Below are 22,845 nucleotides of genomic sequence, written 5' to 3' on the forward strand. Positions count from 1 at the left end.
CTGCTTTTAACATGCATTATTAGAAAATGTTAGATGTTAAAAATTGTAGTTAATCATTCAATTATTGTAAGATTCTGGGGTGGATCTTAACAGAATATTGTCCTTAGTTTGGGGTATTCCCTACTATCCTAAGATAGCCTCTGAATTAACTAACATTTATGAGGTAGCAAAAGGACTTATACTGGTTCCTGACCTGCACAGAAATGTGATAGGTGAGGGTTAATAATAGATGCTGGGTGGTGAATGAGAGGAGTGTGTTGGTGCCACAGAGCGAGTTATGGATGGTCAGTCACGTATAAAAGGGGTGTGATAAGGTGACAGGGTGAAGCCTGGATGGCCCCTGTTGTACATGGAGAACACTATAAGGTGACAAAGAAATTCCCCAGACAGAACTGATGAGGGGAACTATGGATTGTCCCTCTTCTGAAAAAAGAATGTGATGGGGTTGCTGGGGGAGTTCTGGATATTCCCTGGTCAATAAAGAGAGTGTGAAGAGTGAAATGGTGAGATATGGGTCTCAGGTGTGCAAGGGATGTGTTATGTCATAAGAGGTTGGATTACGGACAATCCATGGAGTTTAGCTGGAGAAAAATGAAGTGACAGATAGATGGTCTATGGCGTGTGACTATGGTGTGATGGTGTTACATGGGTTGGGTTGTGAACAGTCCCTGATTATATAAGAGAGGATGACACATGTAAGAGAAGAAACTGTGAATGGTTCTTGCCATGTAAGAGTACCATGTTTGAGTGACAACTACTTCCCAGAGGGAATGTGATTTTGTTACAGAGTAAGTTATGCTACCCTATAACTGTTACTTAAGTTACAGGGCAAGATATGGATAAGCCTTCTTTTTTCAGTTCTTCTCAGAAAAACTGTTTATTCTTACATATACATTTAGAGGTTGTGAATAAGATGTCCCAAAGTGACTGGTGAATCTGAAGGCCTCGTTGTCTTTAGGCTGTCCAGGGTAAGATATGCTGGAAATACCTGACATCCAGAAGCCAGGTTGTCATCACCCTCTGAACAGCAGCAGCCTTTCAGTTGTCTCAGGATAGCTATTAGATTCTAGTCGCTGTTTTTTTTTCTTATTCTAGGCTGGTTGAGATATTCAAAACAGCCTGAGGGGAGCAGGTGCTCAAATCCCAAAGCAACATCCCAGAGATTATCATCATCTTGAGCAATAAGCAGATACTTGAAAAGAAGTTGCTGTCTCCAGACAAAGCATATATAATGAATTCAGAAAAGAAACAATACTGTACGGCAGGTGATAGGAGTGTCTCTAGGTAGGAAACTAAGCATTGGATTTAAGCATATTTAGGTGTTGTTCTTGAAAAGCTTGAGGTGTCTGCAGGAGAAGATGGAACATGGGTTACAGAAACCATGTTCTAGTGCTGGTACAAACAGTGAAGAGATCACAACATACTTTCCACCTGGGAATGCGCCCTTCTCAAAGGTAAGGCAATTAATAGATTTGGAGATTTTGAGTCAGGAAAACATGGAAGCCTGTGCATTATGTAAAACATAAGCATCATTACCTTTAAGGTTCCTGAGCTACTTTTGTGGTAGGGTTAAGTACAGGCTAAAACAATTTACTAACTGGATTATCAGACATCAAAGACCTTTATTACCACAGGCAAAAGAGGGGAGTTGAGGTAGAGCACTTCAGGTTTATTTTGGTCAATTCTAGCCAGAGGTCAGGTACATGTTAGTTAGAATGGTATATTCCACCCACAGCTTCTTCAATGCTCACTTGGAGTGAAGTCCACATGCAGAAACACATTAGAGTAAGTAGGGTAGAAAAGGAGAAAAATAATTCAGTCCATGCCTGTGAAGCTAAAAAAAAATCCTGGAAGACCCTACTCTGGGCACTCTTTAATGGAAAAGACAACCTAGAAAACGGATACTGCCAGAGATCTGTCCAAGTATCTGTCTGCCTCTTCATAAATTGTTAAAAAAAGAAACATCTGCAAGGGTCATTATGCTTCTCTCCTCTGAATCCCCTGTTTAATCTTGTTTTGACGTGATGAGCAAAGAGTTACATGCACTACAGTATATGAAGAAGTATCATTATAAAGATAGACATCTAAATATGAGGAGGAACAAGAGGGAAAAAAAGGCAAAATCTAAATTCATACTGAGATGAAACTAAAATAATCCAAACTTGCCTGCAAGTGGCAAAGGTGCAGAAACATATCTCTCTCTCTCTCTCTCTTTGTCATTAGATGCTAATGAATGTCTTGCCTGAGATTATTTTATAAGGTGACAGAAATGTGGCTTTGAGTTTTCAGTTTAATATAGCTACTAATAATTTTCAGTAAAGCCAGACCATATTTATTATGGAGATACAAATGGAGATGCTCTAGGAGCATCAGAGTCAGAAGCTTACAAGAAAGGGGAAAAGTGTTGGCATGGACAAGCTAAGTTTACATAATATTGGGCATGGCTCCTTCCAATTTTCCAATCCTCAGCCTAATGGAAAATTTGTTTTCTTTCCCTAGGATCCCCTCCTGGCCAGCACAAAATGGGGGAACCAAACGTCAGTCACAACATTCATCCTCCTGGGATTTGGGGGTCTCCCTCATCTGCAGATTTTTCTCTTCTTGCTGTTTCTAGTGATTTATGTGGTGACTGTGACTGGGAACATCCTCATTCTTGTGTTGGTTGTGGCTGATCCACACCTGCACACCCCTATGTACTTCTTCCTGGGGAACTTGTCCTGTTTGGAGACTTGCTACACCTCCACCATCCTGCCCAAGATGCTGGCCAGCCTCCTGACTGGGGACAGGACTATTTCTGTTCATGGCTGCATTGCACAATTTAATGTGTTCAGCTCTCTGGCAGCTGTAGAGTGTTTTCTCCTTGCTGTGATGTCTTACGATAGGTACTTTGCAATATGTAAGCCACTGCACTATGCAAGTCAGATGAATGGGAAGTTCTGCCTTCAGCTGGCCTCTGGGTCCTGGGTTAGTGGCTTTCTGGCTAGCACAGTAACAACTTCTTTGTTGTCCCAATTCACTTTCTGTGGCCCGAATGAGATTGACCATTTCTTCTGTGATTTCACCCCATTGATCAAACTGTCCTGCAGTGACACAAGTGTAATGGAACTCGTGACCTTTGTCCTTTCCTGTGTGTTCACCGTTCTTGGCTTTTTCTTTATCCTGATATCCTATGCTTGCATCATAAGCACCATCCTGCGAATACAATCTGTCTCTGGGAGGGAAAAGGCATTTTCCACTTGTTCCTCTCACCTTATCGTGGTGACCATTTTTTATGGGACCCTAATGATGGTCTATATGTTACCAGACACTGCTACATTAAGAGCTCTGAACAAAATGCTGTCTGTTTTCTACACTGCCTTAACTCCCATGGTCAACCCGCTCATATACAGCCTGAGAAACAGAGAAGTGGAAAAAGCCTTTAGGAAAATTCTTAGAAAAGCCTAGCTTCTCAGAAAAGAATAGCAGAAAATTAATTTGCTCCTGTTACCATCACATGGAGTAAATCTGAGTTCATTACAGTGCAAACCCACCCAGTTTATCCTGGTTAGTGTGGCTAGTCCTACATGACATGAATGGATGAGACATCTTCATAAAATGAGTTCCTTTTCCTTTGCAATCAACGGAGATGCTCGATACGTGTGCAGTCTGTTCTGTGATTGACTTGTACTTGGACACCAGTATCTTTTTTCTGTCTCTATTTCAGGAAGCGTCTACTAAACACATTTGCACAATGATGATTTTAAACATGACTATTCAACAGCTTGAGTATAAAATGTCTCAGAAATGTTTTAAGAAAACAGGCATTTTAAATCTCATGGCAGTTTATTTTGAACATCTCAGTGCTCACAAAAAGCCTTTTTTTCTTGAAAGAAAATTTTGGTGCAAAGCAAAGCATTTTAACAATATGCATTTAAGCACTGCAGTGAGGTATAACAGATAAAGGCAGGTGATGCCACAAAGTTCATAATGTCTGCCCAATATATTACACAAAAGAAACAATTTCATTAGTTCATCCACATTTGATTGAGGATTTATAATGATCTGTTTATCAGGGTAATGTACTTTGATTAAATTAATTGATGGACTCTGTACATACCTGGAAACTTGAAACATACCTGTTTATCAGGGTGTCTTGTTCACCTTGACTGGTATTTACAAGGGGGCATCACAAAGTTGGACCCCCAGATTCCATCAACATTGAATGTTTGAGTACTATAAATCCCTTTGCAAATCCTATTTCAAAAAACCAACTGTAGAGAGCTCACAGAGACACCAACCTTAATTAAGTTGTTCTTTCCATGCACAAGTATCCCAGGTCTCTTCCAGGAGTACCAGTAGACATCTCGGTCTCACAGTGAAGCTGGGAAGCTTCCCACTGGCATAAAGCCCCCATTTCTAAAACTCAGACATGGTACATATTGCATCTGTTAGGGGTCAAGGAAAGATCATTCCCCAAGGCCTACGTAATGTCGAAAGGGGTAATAAAAAAATAAAGTAACAGTTAAACACTTGGTTGATTCTGAATGGAAATGTGGTGGGTCTATCAAAGTGTTTGTGTCTGTGTGGTTGTTAAATCATTATAAATCACTAGTGAATTGACTGTCAAGAATGATGGTGGGGGGTAGGGGAGAAGGGGGCTGGAATGGTGCGCTGCCACCTAAAATCACATGCTGTCGCTGTTCTGCTTCTTGCAAGGAGGGGGGTGGAGGAGCTGAGGCCAGCACCTCCACCCTCTGTACAGTCCTCGGCACAGCTTCAAAATCATGGTGGTGCTTCCCCATGCCTGGAGCACTCTGTTTCATCCCACTCCCCTCCAGCCCCTCAGTCCCCACTGTCATGGCAGTGCTCTGCTGTCTGTCCCTGTCTAAGTAGTGCACTTCTATTAGCTGCTAAGATAGCCAATCAGAGTGTGAATAAAGCACTATGGACAGACAGACAGAGAGATTTAGGCTTTTATAATATTAGAACTAGCCAATTGCCCATCAAGAATGATGGGGGTGGGGGCAGCAGTTGGAGATGGAGCCTCAGGCCCACTTCTCCTTCCCTACTGCTGTTTCAAGTCCAGGCCCACACACCCTCCCGGCTGCAGAGGTGGGAAGAAGGGAGGAGTGGGCCCAGGCCCAATGCAGGGGAGGACCAGGCCCGAAGGTGGGGAAAAGCCGAGCCCCCATGGTGGCTGGGTAAGGGGAAGCAGAAGCCCCGGGCTGACCCGGCGGCGATGGAGGTACAGGAGAAGCAGGCTCAGGGGCAACATGGGGAAGCAGGGGTGAGGGAGGAGGCTCACTCTTCCCCTCCCCCCACAGCTGCTGTGTTGGGCCGGGATGGGCCCACTGTCCCCCCGCCCCCCACTGTAATGAGCAGTGGGCCGGCTTTACCCTCAGGTCAGGCTTGGGCACAGTACTCCCCTGGCTCTACTGACACCACCGATGCCACGGCCTGCCCACATCGGGACTTCTTGGGGATGGGAGGAGTGGGCTCAGGCCCAATGGAGGGAGGTTGCCCAGTCCTTTCCTCCCCCAGCTGCTGCCCCGGCCATATCGGGCTGGGCCCACTGTCCCTGCCACCCTCCACAGCCCCCGCTGCGGCAGGCCTATTTTTCCCCAGCTTGGGCCCACTCCCCCACCATGTTGGGCCTTGGCCCACTCCCCGTCACCCTGCATTACCTACAGGGAGCAGGGTTGGAGCTGAGGCCAACACAGCTGGCCTCGCCACCCCCACTCCATCCCCTGTGTCCCCACCCTCATGGCGGTGGGATGGCTTGTGTCAGAACACTTCTTCATGCTCTGATTGGCTGTTTGTCAGTCAATTAGAGCACAAATAAAGCATTACAGACAGAGAGACCAATAGATTTAGGCTTTTATAATATTAGATTATGTTTCCTGAAATGTACTTTGATTAAATTAATTGATGGACTCTGTACATACCTGGAAACTTGAAACATACCTGTTTATATCCACCCTCCACCCAGTATCCCCTGCCTGGACGGACAGACAGACAGACACACACACACACACACACACACACACACACACACGTATAGCAGAGAGAGCACTAGACTCTACTGAGAAACTAGAGCTCTTTGCTGGCTCAGCCACTGATCTCTTGGATGACTCTGGGCAAACTGCATCACATTTCTGTGCTTCAGTATTCCATATACAAAACTGGGTTCACGACATGGCCCTCTCTAGTAAAAATACCTTGCAAGCTACTTGTGCAATAGTTTCATAGTTTCTAGGGTCGGAAGGGACCTGAGCAGATCATCTAGTCCGACCCCCTGCCATGGCAGGAAAGAGTACTGGGGTCAAACAACCACAGCAAGGTGTACATCTAGCCTCCTCTTAAAGATCCCCAGGGTAGAAGCCAGCACCACTTCTCTTGGAAATTGGTGACAGATCCTAGCCGCTCTCACAGTGAAGTAGCGGCTCCTGATATCTAAGCCTAAATCTACCCTCTGCCAGCTTGTGACTGTTATTCCTGGTCACTCCTGGCAGTGCTCGGGGGAACAGTGACTCCCGCAATGCCTGCTGGTCCCCCCTGACTAGTTTGTAACAGGCCACTAGATCCCCCCTCAGCCTTCTCTTGTGGAGGCTGAACAGGTTCAGGTCCCATAGCCTCTCCTCAGAAGGCCTGCTCTGCTGCCCCCTGACCATGCGAGTAGCCCTCCTCTGGACCCTCTTCATGTTGTCCATGTGGCAGAAAGCCACCTTGTTTCTCCCCAAAATCTCTGCCCTGTGACACTGTGACTAAAATCTCTGAGCAGCAACCATTTGATTAGGGTGGGCCAGCACGGAGGGGACCACACCCTGGCTGGTGTCTTGAGCTGGCTGCATTCCTGAGGGAGGGGGGAAACCTGCTCCCTCTGCCTACCTGACTTGCATCAATTACCTGGGTGTGGGGTTTCTACCTGGGGAGCTGGAATCTGCCTGGTAACAGGTGATGCATTTCGAATTGGTTGGCTGACAGCCAACTGGGGCTGACCTCCACTGGACCAGGTGAATGAGGTCACAGGGGCTATATAAGTTGGGAGGGGGAGGAGGCTCGCTCTTCTCTCTTCGGCCATGATGAAGCAGCAGCAAAGCAGGGGAGACAGAGGAGCCTTGCCATCTGAAACTAGCTCTCTCTCTCACCCCAAGACTCCAGAGGGGAAACTGGAGAACTCTGGAAGGTGCTTGTGAGTAAGCTACTCAATCGGATTAGATATTTAGCTGGCAGTAACACAGATGCGTAATCAAAAGGCTACCTCAGACACACTGTTTGCTCTTTAGGATTTCTAAGAAATTGCTCAACCCTGTACCCTAGTTTACCCTACCCCCTCTCATCAATAAAGTTCTCCTTTTTGACTGGTGTGGGAGACTTATTGAGGGGTGGGTCTAAATTATGCCTAAGAGACCCCTTAGGACTAAGGGAGACTTTACTTTTTGCCCCCTTGACTTGGGGAAGTGCCCCAAGTGCCTGTACTGGGTCGAGTACCCGTCGGACTATTAGGCCTGTGTTTCCCCGAGGACACAGGGCCGAGGCAGTCCCTTCTCGGGGTGGTGGCGGCACGTTACCCCCAGACTAGCGAGTGTGCTCCGGGAGAGGGGTCGGCCAAGCATAAGGCGCCCCTAGGGAGGCATTCGGAGTCTGGGAGGTGGTTGGGCGCAGGGAGGTGGGCGGCTCAACGCAGGAGCGCCCCCTACTGGCCCGCCACAGTCCACATCCCTCCTGAAGTGCGGTGCCCAGAACTGGACGCAGTACTCCAGCTGTGGCCTAATCAGTGCCACATAGAGGGGAAGGATCCCCTCCTTGGACCTGGTTGAGATGCATCTGTGGATGCATGACAAGGTACGGTTGGCCTTCCTGACTGCATCCCCACACTGCCGGCCCATGTTCATCTTGGAGTCAATGATGACTCCAAGATCCTTTTCTGCCTCTGTACTGACAAGAATGGAGTTCTCCAGTCTGTAGGTACAGTGCTGGTTGTTCTTCCCCAGGTGCATCACTTTGCACTTGTTGGTGTTGAATCCCATCCTATTCTCATCCGCCCACCCCTGTAACCTGTCTAGGTCCAATTGCAGCCTATTCCTCCCTTCTAGCGTGCCCACATCCCCCCATATCTTAGTGTCATCAGCAAATTTGAACAGGGTGCTTTTTACCCCCTCGTCCAAGTCACTGATGAAGATGTTGAACAGTGCGGGCCCGAGGACCGAGCCATGGGGGACCCCACTGCCCACATCCCTCCAGGTCAAAAATGACCCATCCACCACCACTCTCTGGGTGCAGCCCTCCAGCCAGTTGGCGACCCAATTTTTCCTTATTACTAAGGAAAGAGCTTCATTTCTGCAAAAATCTAATCTTTTCTAAAATTTAAACATTATTAGGATTAGCAAGTTTTCTTGCTTTTGCAGAACAACTTGCCAATTTTTATTTGAAAGATTAATAAAATAGTCATTAATGGGTTTTTTCTTCTTCTTCTTTTTTTGGAGAATGAAAGAGTAAGAACATTGATCTGGAAAGGACTTCCTGGACTATTGGGTACCTAAACACATGACGGATTTCTGCTCCAATGCATGCTAATTAGCACCCATCAGAGCTGACTTGAGTAATCATGTGCTAATTAGCATACTTCAGCAGCCTCTGCATCATGTGTATTCAGCGTCCTCACATTTCAAAATGGCAGCAGGGGTACTTCAACTAACGATTGTCAAATGAGCTTTAGTTAAAATGCCCCTGCCACTACTTTGAAATGCAAGATGCTGAATACACATGATGCTGTGGGCACTTTAATCAGAGCAGGACTCAGAGCCACTCTAATTAATGCACCCACCACAACCACCCTGAAGCACGTGTATAGACACCCATTAAGTCCAGTGCAATTCATTTGATTTGCTGTTAACCATTTACCCCCAAATTCCTTGAAATGACCATAATTAGAATCCTTGGAGCCTGACCTAGGGAAAAAAATTCTTTTTGAACCCACATTTGGTAATCAGTGTAACCCCAAGTGGAAGAGCAAGACCCTGCAGCCAGAAATCTATGAAGTTTCCAACTATGGTACCAGCAGGAGCATCAGCACATGCCAGTCAAATTCCCCAGGCCTAGCTGTGGCCATATTTCTGTGGCCATCAGGGCAGGGGAAAGGGGAATCTGGTTCATGAAGAAGCCCCATGAATGATCTATTGGGATGTGGGTTACTAAGGAATTCCAAAGGGAAAGAAATCCTTGCAGTGTATCAAAAAAACCCTGACATATGGGGTAGCCAGCACCTACTACACTGCAAAGAGCTACTTGTAGTGTTGAAATCTGCAAAGATAAAAAAAATTAAGGAGGCTTTTTCCCTCTTCATAAACTAATTTGTCAGTTTTTGAATAGTTTTTAAAGCACCCTACTTTATAAGGAAGCAATTGTCCACCTGTTCTCTTGGAAGTAACTTTCTCTCTTGCCTTCCTACTGTAAATTTAGTTGCATGTTAATACTAGTTGAGTAAAAGTACTAGCTATCTGGCTATATCAGAGAACTAGGGACCTCAGACTAGGGACCTCAAGAGGTCATCCAATCGAGCCCCTTGGTCAAGGCAGGATGAGTCTAATTCTTCCCAGGTAAATATTTGCTAACCTACTCTTAAATTTATGCCAAGATGAAGTTTTCCAACCCTCTGGGGAATCTGTTCCAATGCTTAAGCATCCATATGGTGAGAAAGTTCTTCCATATATCCAACCTAAATTTCTCTTGTTGTAATTTAAACCCATTACTTCTTGGCCTGTACCCTGCAGCACAGGGAACAGTCTCTCCTGTTTTACAACTACCCCTCAAGTATTTGAAGATCATTATCAAATCCTCCTTGATCCTGTATTGGGGTGACAGGTAGAGATATGAATGACCCCTGATGTAAAAGGAGAATATGGATGGCACAACCCCAGGTGCATTATGGATGATCTCTGGTCTGACTGGAGTGGGGGAGCAGCTTCTGGGGTATAGGGTGAGCTGTGGGAGATATATGTAAAATAAAGGGATGGTAACAAGGGGACTGTCATACCAGGTTGTAGGAGGCCAAATCTGAAGAGAGCGCACTGAGTCCAAGCATAGGGAAGCCAGGAACTGGGAGATCCACCTGAGGAACTGAGGCAGAGATCGAGAGGGTCAGGCAGATCATGAGGACAGGAAGCCAGCCAGGTCAGGTATCCTGAGTCTGTCAGGAAGCTAGAAATAACACAAGTCTAAATACAATGTTGAAACTTGTTGCCCAGACACTTCCTCTTCTGAATCAGGGGTTTATATTGGAAAGGGTGAAGGGTCAGCTGACCTAGGCTGGCCACTCCATTGGCAGAGAGTGGGTATGTGGCTAGGCCCAGATAGAGGGTTCTGGCCCCATGTGTCCAGCCTCAAGCTCTGTTGAAAAGGTGGCACACCAGGTGGTGCACAACCAGATCAGGGCCCCAGGTTCAAGGCTACAGGTCAATAAGGAAAAAGTAACTTGTGGTATGTAACAGCCTTTAACAGAGGCAGATGGTGATTTATGAATGGACTGCCTTGTGTTTGGTCAATGGTGTTAGAAAACTGAATAGCTTATGAATAGATCCTAATGTATAAAAAGGAGGATGACTTTAGCAAGGCTTTTGATACAGTCTCCTACAGCTTTCTTGCAAGCAAGCTAAGGAAATATGGGTTGGATGAGTGGACTGTAAGGTGGACAGAAAACTGGCTGAATCATCAGGCTCAAAGGATAGTAATCAATGGCTCAATGTCTAGTTGGCAGGTACTATCAAGTAAAGTGCCCCAAGGGTTGGTCCTGGGGCCAGTTTTGTTCAATGTCTCCATCAACAACCTGGAAGATGGCATAGAGTGTACCCTCAGCAAGTTTGCAGATGGCATCAAGGTGGTGGGAGTAGTAGATACACTGGAGGGTAAGGCAAGGATTCAGAGTGACATATAAAAATTGGAGGACTGAACCAAAGGAAATCTTATGAGGTTCAATAAGGACAAGTGAAAAGTCCTGCACTTAGGATGAACACTCCCATGCATTGGTACAGGCTGGGCCGAATGGCTGGGCAGCAGCTCTGCAGAAAAGGACCTGGGAGTTACAGCGGACGATAAGCTGAATATGAGCCAACAAGGTTGTTGCAAAGGAGTACTGTGTCTAGTTTTGGGCTCCCCATCACAGAAAGGATTTAGAAAATTGGAGGGAGTACAGTTGAGGGGAACCAAAATGGTTAGGGCACTGGACCACATGATTTCTGAGAAGAGGCTGAGGGTACTGGGCTTATTTAGTCTGCAGAAGAGAAGGCTGGGGGTGGGGGAGGGGATTTGATAGCGGCCCTCGATTACCTGAAGGGTAGTACCAAAGAGGTTGGAGCTGGACTGTTCTCAGTGGTGGCAGATGACAGAACAAGGAGAAATGGTCTCAAATTGCAGCAATCGAAGTTTAGGTTGATTATTAAGGAAAAAATATTCTCTTTGAGGGTACTAAAGCACAGATCTCTTCGTCAGACTAAATAACCCTAACTCTTTTGCCTGTCCTCATAAGGCATATTTATCAGGCCTCTAATCATTTCTGATATTCTCAGATAGACTCTTTCCAATCTGGTCACATCTTTCTAGGAGCGTGGGGCCCAAAACTAGATACAGTACTCCAGATGAGGCTATGAGCCCTCACCAACACTGAACAGAGTAGAAGAATTGCTTCCTGTAAATATAGACTGAACACATGCAACAGGCTATGCACTGGCCAGGCACATACACAGATATGTGTATACACCCCTTGTGGATGTCTAAGAGTGTTGAAAGTCCAAAAATATAGGCAGTCAAAAACACAGGTTTAGTAGATGATAGCTAGAAGAGGAGAGCTGTCCCATGCTTTACCCCCAAGAGCTGGGTGGCTATATCACTTTACCAAGAAGCTGGAGACCCGGCTCTAGGACTCCTTCATGCAGAGGTGACCTGAAAGCACATCAATGTGACTTCCTAACACAGCACTTTTTAAGTGTCACACCACTTTTTAACTGTTTGCAGATAATAATTTTGATTTAGTGAGGCTAACGGAAATCTGGTGGGACCCTACCCATGACTGGGCAGTACACACTGAGGGCTATAGGTTGTAAAGAAGGGACAGAGTAGGGAGGAAAGGGAGTGGGGTGGCTCTCTATGTATAGGAGCATTATACATTTACCCTAAAAATGGGATCAAAGGAGAAGAAAGTTGAGATATTGTAGGCTAGGATACAAGGAGATCGGGGCGAAAGGGACTTGGTGGTGGGGGTCTGCTACAGACCCCCACACCAAGAGAAAAAGCTAGACTTGGAATTCTTGAGGCAGCTTTCAGAGGCTGTACAGTTGAGGGAAGTGGATGTCATGGGGGACCTAAACTACCCTGACATCTGCTGGGAAGAGCGGTCAGCCAAATACAACCGTTCACATAGGGTCTTAACCTGCATACAGGACCTCCACCTAACACAGCACATACGGTCCCACTAAGAGGAATGCCTTACTGAACTTGGTGTCAGCTACAGGGGATGACCTGGTAGGGGAGCTACAGATTCATGGTCACCTTGGGGACAGTGACTACCAGTCAACTGAATTCACCATACAGTGTAGGGTGGGTAAGATAACTAGTAGGGTGGAAGTGCTTGACTTCAGGAAGGCTAACTTCAGTGTGCTTAGGAGTCTAGTCAATGATGCACTGCAGGAGAAGAGTATTGGTGAGATGGGCGTCCAGGAAGGGTGGTAATTCCCAAAGGAAGTGATCCTTTGGGCACAGAGGGAGACTATCCCAGTATGAGGGAAAAGGAGCCAAAAAAATTCCTTGGCTAAACAGGGAAATCCAGGGGAGCCTAAGGGCAAAAAAGAAGCCATATATGTGGTGGAAGCAGGGGTAAGCTACCAAGGACAAGCATACCTACTTGGCCCATACTTGCAGGCAAGCAGTTAGAAAGGCCAAAGCAACGACAGAGCTGAAGCTGACAACACAAATTAAAGACAACAAAAGTCTTTTTTTTAGGTATGTAGGGAGTAAAAGGAAGGTGCAAGGCAGCATAGGACCCCTACTGAACAAGAAGGATTAATTAGTGACAGACAGAGGGGACAAGGCTGAGCTATTCAATGAGTTTTTTGCCTCAGTGTTCTTGAACAGGGCTCAAGATAAGTTTCCTAATGGGTTCTTAGATGGGCATCAGAGGGACACCAGCACACCAACTGTCAACGTTGACTTGGTGCAGATTCACTTGGATGGACTGGATGTGTTTAAGTCAGCAGGCTCGGATGAGTTGCACCTAAGAGTATTGAAGGAATTGGGCGGTGTCATAGCAGAACCACTCGCATGGCTGTTTGAGTACTCGTGGCACTTAGGCCAAGTCCCAGAGGACTGGAAAAGGCCCAAAATGGTCCCTGTGGCAAGAAGCCACCTTTGTTTCTCCCCAAAATCTCTGCCCTGTGACAATCTGATTAGGATGGGCCCAGCAGAGGAGATACACCTTTACCCTACATCTTTAGGTAACCTGAACTGGCTTCATTCCTGAGGGAGGGGGGAAACCTGCTCCCTCTGCCTACCTGACTGGTATCAGCTAGCTGGGTGAGGGGCTTCTACCTGGTGGGCTATAGTCTCCCCAGCAACTAGTGATGTATTTCAAATTGGTTGGCCGACAGCCAACAGGTGCTGGCCTCCATTGGACCAGGTGAATGAGGTCACAGGGGCTATATAAGTTAAGACTGTCCAGAAGGAGGGGGCAGCAGCCATGCGGGAGGAATCAGACTTAGAGAGGAGTTTACCATCTGAAACTGGCTCTCTCCCCCATAACTCATGAGCAAGGAACGGCCTGCCTCCAGAGGGGATCTCCAACAGCCTCTGGATGATGCTTGTGAGTAAACTACGAGAGATCTGATTAGATATATAGCTGGCAGTAACTCAGATGCATGATCAAAAGGCTACCTCAGCCAGACTGTTTTGCTCTATGGGATTTCTATGATATTGCCCTATCTTGTACCCTATTTTCACCCTACCCGCTGTAATCAATAAAGTTCTCCTTTGTGACCAGTGTAGGAGAGTTATTGAGGGGTGGGTCTAAATTATGCCTAAGAGGCCCTTTAGGTCTGCGGACTAAGGGAGACTTTCCTTTTTGGCCCCCGACTTGGGGAAGTGACCCAAGTGCCTGTACTGGGTCGAGTACCCGTAGGACTATGAGGCCTGTGTTTCCCCGAGAACACAGGGCCAAGACCGTCCCTTCTCAGGGTGGTGGCAGCTTACGTTACCCCCCGGCTAGCGAGTGTGCTCCAGGAAGGGGGTCAGCCGGATGCAAGGCACCCCTAGGGAGGCACTCGGAGCCTGGAAGGTGGTGGGGCGCAGTGAGATGGGTGGCTTAACGCAGGAGTGCCCCCTACTGGCCTGCCACAGTCCCTATTTTCAAGAAGGGGAGAAAGGAGGATCTGAGTAATTATAGGCCAGTCAGTCTCGCCTCCATCCTTGGAAAGGTCTTTGAAAAGATTATTAAGGATCATATTTGTGGGAGTCCAGCAGGAAAAATAATGCAGTAGGGCAACCAGCATGGATTCATAGCAGGTAGATCATGCCTAACCTATCTGGTTTCATTTTATGACAGGGTCAGAAAACACTTAGACATAGGAGTAGAGATGGATGTCATTTTCTTGGATTTTAGCAAGGCCTTCAATATGGTATCTCATACCATTCTGATAAATAAATTAAGAGGCTGTGACATAGATGTTTATGTGGTCCGGTGGGTGGCAAACTGGCTTAGTGATCTCACTCAGAGAGTGGTAGTAGATGGGTTGGTATCGGCCTGGAAGGATATGGATAGTGGGGTCCCACAGAATTCAGTCCTTGAATCTGTACTCTTCAATATCTTCAGCAGTGACTTGGATGTGGGTGTGAGGTGTACTCTGTCCAAGTCTGCAGATGATACTAAATTGTGCGGTGAAGTGCATACTCCAGAAGGTAAGGAATGATTGCAGGCAGACCTGGACAAATAAGAAAAGTGGGCAGTACACAATAGGATGCAGTACAACAGGGACAAATGCAGAGTCCTGCACCTAGGGCACAAAAATATCCAGCACACCTACTGGCTGGGAAGTGACCCTCTCAGCAGCACAGAAGCAGAAAGGGATCTCAGAGTCATAGTGGACTCCAAGATGAAAATGAGTCATCAGTATGACAAAATCATCAGCAAAGCTAACCACACTTTATCAGGCATCAGCAGATACATGACAAACAGAACCAAAGAGGTGATACTTCCCCTCTCTGTGGCACTGGTCAGATGGCAGTTGGAGTACTGTTTTGGGTGGCGTACTTCAAACGATATTGCTAGACTTGAGAGGGTGCATAGGAGGGCCACTCACATGGTTAGGGGCTTACAGGACAAGCCCTATGTGGAGAGACTGAGGGACATGGACCTTTTCAGCCTCCACAAGAGAAGGCCGAGAAGTGATCTTGTGGCCGCCTACAAATTCAGTATGGGAATGCAGCAAGGAATCAGAGATGCTCTGTTCACTAGGGCACCTCTTGGGGTAACAAGAACAATGATCACAAACTGACAGAGAGCAGATTTAGGCTAGATAACAGGAAAAACTTCTTCATGATAAGGGTGGCCAAAATTTAGAATGGGCTTCCAAGGGAGGTGGTGCTCTCCCCTATGTTGCAGGTCTTTAAAAGAAGGCTGGATAGGCATCTGGCTGGGGTCATCTGAGCCCAGCACTCTTTCCTACCTAGGCAGGAAGTCAGACTTGATGATCTGTTGAGGTCCCTTTTGATCCTAAAATCTATGAACCTATGAACTACAAGCCAAGCATCATGCAAGGCCTTCACCAATGCTCCATCTGCAGCCAACCGCCTGGGCAACCAAAGAAAGATAGACACATGGGTCCAAGAGGAAGACAGCAAGAAGGACAGTGTGAATCTCAGTAAGATGGACTCCACCCTGGAACGGAGTGGGACTTGACTTCTAGTTTGGAGTCTTGTTCCCAATGAGGCAAAAACTTCCCCACTAGACCACCCTACATCCACTTCAGCATATGCAAGGGGCAGTGGCACCATGTCGAAAGAAGCACCTGAGTGGAGCCTAGATAATGACCGTTTAACAGGGTTTGTACTCCATTACTAAGAAGGGGAGACCTGGAGAGAGAGACAGTACTTCAAAGAGGACCCCACAGGGCATGTAATCTAGATTTGAGACAGTGGAGGGACCACTGACAGTCCCAGTATTCCGGGAGAAGTGGCAATCTGCCTCCACAAAGCAGTGAGAGATATTACCCAAGTGGGCAGTGGGAAGCAGAACTGAGGAAACTGCAGTTGCTGAAGGGTCAAATGGACCAGCTGCCAGGAGACAAACCCCAAGTACTTGATTGAGAGACAGTGCTTCAGTGAAGAGCATGGGCAAGCCTACTAATCAGTCTAATTGTAAGCTGCTGATCGAGGTTATGAGTGCATCAGGCCAGAGGGGCAGAAAAGGGAAGATCTGAAGTACATATAAGATGCACCTAGAGACTACAGCCTTAGTCTTCTTCTTGCTTTGGCAAAAATAGGACACGGTATAGTCTGGGGGAACAGGAGCTCACAGACCAAGGAGATAAGGCAGTCTGGTAGCCCTGCTGGGAAGGAGCCACTGTAAGGGGCTTCCGAAAAGATAGGTATTGAAAACTACATGTTTTGGTTTATGTTGTGGACTGGATTCAAAGCTGTGAGGCATGGGAGTAGCTGAAGGGGAGAAAAGGAGGTGACTGAAGACACACTACAGAGGGACTTAGTACACTGTTGAGCTGATGGTCTCCCAGAGGCCCAGTGAAAGAAAAGTGGGTTGTCAGGCCCAGCAAACTGAGAGAGGGGTATTAGAGCTGGTACAGAAGGCATGGGATTCCTGAGAAACTGGAACGGGGGTAAAAAGTACCTACAGAATGAGGTAAGTAGAGAGGGAGCCCAGGGAACAGGGCAGAGAGGACTAGAACACTCAAAGCCAGATCCCAGTTAACAGAAGGCAGCTTCCCCAGGCATTCCTAGTAACACCAAAGATGTGGCAAGTGAGTGAGGGAGGTGGCTGGTGGGTAGTTAAGGTGCTTAAACAAACCTCAGTGGGCCCCTGGGGTACCAAGTGACTTTGGGGAAACTGAGGCCATCATTACACTTCGCTAACTTTGCTGACTTGTGCCACTTGTGACAACAGAACTGCCACTTAGACTACCAAAAGAAAAGGCAAATAGAATTCCACTCCTGGCTGAGGCAGGTGGGGTCCAAAAAGTAGCTTCCCTGACAGAGGACACTATGAGAGATTTCAAAAAATACAACCATGACAGGGTCTTGTGGAGGGCCTTTTCCTTTCTAAATATGTAACTTCTAGTAATTTAAAAGGAAACTAATCTAGATTACTTTCTAATTAAATAAAAGCTTAAATGATGGTCATTTGGGTCTGTTCTCTAATTTTTCATTTTATCTGATACATAAAAAATCTCTGTCTTATGGAAGTCAGGAGATCAGTTCACTGCTCACAATGTGAAGAAATGTTGGTGCCCAAACCCGAGCAAGATGATGAGCAACGGGTATGAAAAGGTCAGTCTGTCCCAACACCAAACTAAAGAGTTGAAGAATTATGCAATTCCAAAATGAAACAGGTAAGAACAAAATTAATTCAGAAGTCTGAAGGGAGGAGGAACGGAGCCACAGACAATGTCCCCTGGCACTGGGGCAAGAATGGGCAACCTCCCACCTAATTAACACCATAATTATGTATCATCAAAGCATGGCAGGTGAGGAGGCGGGTGGTTGGCCCAGACAATGACAGACCAGACCCAAGAAAAGCCCCCTGTTACAAGGCCACATCCAGATGTGTAAGGTCATATGCTTGCACTGGCACAAATACTAGCAACACAAATTTGTGCCCCTACTTTGTGCTGCAGCACAGATCCCTCCACTCCTTTCCATCTTCCTCCCCAGCCTTCAGTGGCTAGAGAGCTAGAAAGAGGGTAAGCATAGAGCAGGTGTACAGCCTCTAGCCACTCCCCTGCTTGCCATCTCTCTAGTGGAAGATCTCAGCAGTGCACATTAGAGAGGATATTAACCCCGAATGTGTGACGGATCACTAGCACTTGTTAACCTTACTACAGACTAACATTCCTTAGAATCAGCACCTGCTAACTCTAACGTGTCACCTCCCTCTAAAATTTTGGGATGCCCCGGCCTTCTATACATGCATGCCTGCACAACCTTTACTTAGGTGCACGGCTACCCAGCCAGATTACAGTTCAGCCAAGGATGCTCAGGGCCCATGGATACGTTTCTCGCCCACAGCTCCACTTTGAACTGAGATTAAGTTCCAAAAACTGCAGTTGTGCAATTGTGTACATGCCACATGGGTGGGTAAAGTCAACTATGACTTAGCCCTTAAACTTCACAGGCATCTCAGATTGTGACCCAAAAGTTCGCATCTCAAAATGTGACCCAGTTAATGTGAAAGTCTTACGTCAGTATCTAGGTACTAAACTGGACTGAGCCCAACTCGAATTGTTTTGATAATGCTGAATTTTTGTTATTCTATTTTATCACATCCTACAATCTGGAATGGATTGGAAACCACCAGGAAGTGCTAACAGCCTATAGATACAAAAAAATAAGTCAAAATGCTTCATTTAGATTCTGTGGCTTTTCAAATTTTTCCCAGTGAAGATGTCATTGAAACTGGTATTTTCCTTCCAAATACTTCAGTTTCACCCAAACAGCATTGTGTGATAGAAAGTGGTCACACCAACATTTTATCTTATTATGTTTATTGCGAATCAGTGCATGTCCCTTTTCTAGGTCCTGGCCTATGTTAACACAAATATTCCTTTTATTGAGCAATCACTTTCATCATCTTCTCTCTTCTCAGTGCCCCTTTCACCTCTTTGTTCCTCAGGCTGTAGATAATGGGATTCAGCATGGGGGTGATGGTAGTGTACATCAGAGCCAAGACTTTGTTGCTTTCTGCTGAGTAACTGGACTTGGGTCGCAAGTAAATCAGGCTGCCACTCCCATAATACAGTGTCACCACCATGAGGTGTGAGGAACAGGTGGAGAAGGTCTTGTGCCTACCCTCCGCTGAGGTCATCCTCACGATGGTGGAGATGATATGGATGTAGGACACAAGAATGAAAGAAAAAGGAATAAAGATGACCAGTACTGTGGCTGTCATTGCCTGCATCTCATACAGAGAAGTGTCAATGCAAGAAAGTTTAATCAGTGGGGGGATGTCACAGAAGAAATAATTAATCCTGTTGGACCCACAGAAGGGTAAAGTGAACACCCACGCTGTCTGCACCATGGATACCGCATTACCACTGAACCAAGAGAGAACTACCAGTAAAAGACAAACCTTTCTGTTCATGATGGCTGTATATCTTAGTGGGTTGCATATGGCCACATAGCGGTCATATGCCATGGCTGCCAGAAGGAAGCACTCAGAGGCCCCTAGGAAGAGCAGGAAGTACATCTGAGCAGCACAACCCATGTAGGAAATGCTCCTATCTTTGGACAGAAAGTTCTCCAGCATCTTGGGGACAATGACAGAGGTAGTACAAATGTCCAAGAAGGACAGGATTCTCAGGAAGAAATACATGGGGGTGCAAAGTGATGGGTTCACTGTGACCATGATGATCAGTATGTTTCCTATCAGGGTGATGATATAGATCAGAAAAAACATACAGAAGAGAAGCACCTCCAGCTCAGGGTGGTCCAACAAGCCCACAAGTATAAATTCAGTTACTGCAGTTGAATTCTCTCTTCTGAATCCTTCTAGATACTTCATCTGTAGGGAAAATACATTTCCAGATGTTACTAGGGAAATTGATGATGCAAAATATTATTAAATAGTGTTCATATTGTAATATCACTCAATAACTTTAAGATGTTGGCTTCATGGAGTGTGTGTGTATGTAGCTGTCAGACTGACACTAACAGGGCATTTCACAGTAGTACGCAGTATGCTCAAGAATGTTTGTAATATAAGGCCAAAATGGTGAAACAATTTATATGCAGGTTTAACTTCATGCATTGTGCGTACTGATCAGGAACATTTTTTTCCATTGAATATTTTTGGTACTATTGCAACCTGAGGCTTTCAAAAGTGACTGGATATTCAAATACTTCCAAGACATTAAAAATCTTGGCTAAAATCTCTACATCTTCTCTACTCGGAGCTCAGTACATTTTGATCAGACAACATTCACATGGAAAGCCTGAATAGCCAAAATCAAAGACACTTATAGTTAATATAATTAATTTTGTTACCCTTAGTTTAAAAGTTAAATTATTGTAGCAATTCCCGTTTTCTTTTAAAATTCATTACCTCCCCTTCCCCAACTATTTCTGACTTTTTCTCTCCCTCTCTCACCCCTATAGGTAAGTATAAATGAGCTAAGACATGGGGTCAGCTTCCGCATTTTATTTTGGCAGCAAGTTGTATTTGCTTTGTTTTTTTCTCCTTCTTTATATTGTATAATTATTATGTTTATATTGATTTTTACTGTTCTATATTACTGTTTTACTGGTACTATATGACTCAGGCCTACATATGTAAGTTAGCGTAAGTCGTGTCAAGTTTCCATTTTGTTTCTCAAGTCTCCATCTTGTCCCCATGCCCCGTTGTATAACCTATGACTCAAACCTACCCTTCCTACATAACTTGGTTCCTGAATGAATGGGGATGAAAGAGAGTGCTTGAGAGACAATGGCAGTAGGTCTAAAGATAGCTCTCTCTGAATGACCGAACTATCAACACCAATACCTGGACCAATGACCCAGCCCTTCGAACCACCCTCAGCATTCAAGAAACAAGAGATGGGGCAACCCACCATTGTGCACATGCTTAGTAAAAACACCTGAAACTCTCTGGAACAGGACTGACCTTGCCTGGACAGGCCCTCCCCATAGGAGATCAGAGGTAGTCTGCCCCATAAAAAGGGGTAGTGAAGACTGACTCTTTGGGATACCCTCTCCATCTGGACAAGCACCATGCCACACCACCGATCCACCCAGAGTCCCTGCCAGCAACCCCCTCTGGACAACACCTACTGGACAAGGACCACTTTCCAGCCTGGATAGGTAACTATCATCCCCCACCCCATCTTCAACCAAGGACTTGGACTCCGCTTCTCTTCCCTACCTAGACTCCAACCCTTCCACTGAGTCTCTTTCTCCTGCTGCCATTGTGACTGCATGTGTGTGCATGTGTGTGTGTGAACCAATAACTTCATAGGGCTGTGTAGTGTGTTGTCTGTTTAATAAAACTGTTATTTGGGCCCCTGAGTTGGGGTCTGCTTTACTACTGTCTAGCCCTGCTGCAGTTCCCCATCCTTGCCCCTCTAACTTCTGTCTCATTTCTCCCTCTCCTGCTTCTGGCTCACTTCCACCTCCAACACCTGTCCTGAGCTCCTCTCTGCCTGCAAACACCCTCTTTCTTTGCCACTGTCTTATCCCCACTGCCTTTGCTTCTGATCTCTGCCACTGTTATTGCCTTGTCCCCACTCCTTCCCCCCTGAGCTCCCAGGTTACTGCCTCAGTTTCTTGCATCTCAAGCAGGTCCAAGGAGGTGATACTCCCCCTCTATGCGACACTGGTCAGGCCGCATCTGGAGCGCTGCATCCAGTTCGGGGTGCCGCACTTCAAGAGGGATGTGGACAACATGGAGAGGGTCCAGAGGAGGGCTACTTGCATGATCGGGGGCAGCAGGGCAGGCCCTATGAGGAGAGGCTACAGGACCTGAACCTGTTCAGCCTCCACAAGAGAAGGCTCAGGGGGGATCTAGTGGCCTGTTATAAACTAGTCAGAGGGGACCAGCAGGCACTGGGGGAGTCCCTGTTCTCCTGACCACTGCCAGGAGTGACCAGGAATAATGGTCACAAGCTGGCAAAGGGTAGATTTAGGCTAGACATCAGGAGGTGTTACTTCACTGTCTGGGTGGCTAGGATCTGGAACCAACTTCCAAGAGAAGTGGTGCTGGCTCCTACCCTGGGGGTCTTTAAGAGGAGGCTAGACGAACACTTTGGTGGGGTCGTTTGACCCCAGTACTTTTTTCTGCCATGGCAGGGGGTCAGACTTGATGATCTGCTCAGGTCCCTTCTGACCCTACAAACTATGAAACTATGAGTAGACAGATAGGCTCAACTGTAAATGTCTCATCGCCTACACATGCTAGGCAATTAGGCTTGAGTAAACTAATAATTTCCACAGGATGATAGTATTTGTACTATCTTTCTGCGGAGTTTATTCTATTTTTCAGAACTGCATGTTTAGATGCTGAAGGGGCTGGATGGGGCACAAGGGTGCTTCAGTGCATGGGCTGCCTGCCAGCTAGCCCCATCCTGAAGCACCCTTTTGCCCCAGCCAGCCCCTTTGTAACTGGGCAGGAGCAGCCCTGAGCTGGCAGGTTGACCCCTGGGATCCCTTGCAAGCCAGGGCTTCTCTGACCTGGCTCAATATGCTGTGGTCCCAGGTACATGTGCAAGTGGTGCACCTGGGAGCAATAAGCTCCAGAGTTTATTGCTTCACATTTATTGTACATGTAGATGCATCCAGTGACTTGTAAAAATCTTATTGCCTAGGAAAGCCAATGCATTGAAAATCCTCTGTGACTACCAATTCAAGACAATATCTTTATATGCAAATGTGATATAAATTTGTAAATCTTCCATGGCATTTCTGTATAAAATTGTGATTAAACTGGCAGAACAGTTTAGCTGGCAGAAGCCAAAATTACAACTCTTTGGTTCTTCCTGTTTTTTACCTACAAAGGGTAACTGCAAACATTCTAATTCTGCAAACATTTTCTACTGTACATTATGTTGGGAATGTCACAAGAGATCAACCAGAATGACTTTAGAATCTGAATTTGACTGGGATGAT

The 22,845-nt window shown here is 46.2% G+C and overlaps 2 protein-coding genes across 2 annotated transcripts; one reads left to right on the plus strand and one right to left on the minus strand.

Annotated features, from left to right (window-relative positions):
• The first annotated feature begins 1,358 nt into the window (after window positions 1-1,358).
• LOC149862708 (olfactory receptor 5B21-like) lies at window positions 1,359-3,462 on the plus strand. Its single transcript, XM_090054068.1, is given in 2 exon segments — window positions 1,359-1,454; window positions 2,500-3,462. Coding segments are annotated over 2 exon segments (1,059 nt in total).
• A 15,334-nt stretch (window positions 3,463-18,796) lies between these two features.
• On the minus strand, window positions 18,797-19,750 carry LOC149862709 (olfactory receptor 10A7-like). The gene has a single exon (XM_090051952.1). It carries the CDS (start codon window positions 19,748-19,750, stop codon window positions 18,797-18,799), a length of 954 nt encoding a protein of 317 aa, XP_089908078.1.
• Between the last annotated feature and the right edge of the window lie 3,095 nt (window positions 19,751-22,845).

Source organism: Crocodylus siamensis, chromosome 6 (assembly GCF_052110815.1).
Source record: "Crocodylus siamensis isolate JL-2025a chromosome 6, ASM5211081v1, whole genome shotgun sequence".
Lineage (NCBI taxonomy): Eukaryota > Metazoa > Chordata > Crocodylia > Crocodylidae > Crocodylus > Crocodylus siamensis.

Bases quoted from the DNA above. Each gene is read 5' to 3' on its own strand.
- LOC149862709 (XM_090051952.1), bottom strand. From the start codon at position 19,750: ATGAAGTATCTAGAAGGATTCAGAAGAGAGAATTCAACTGCAGTAACT.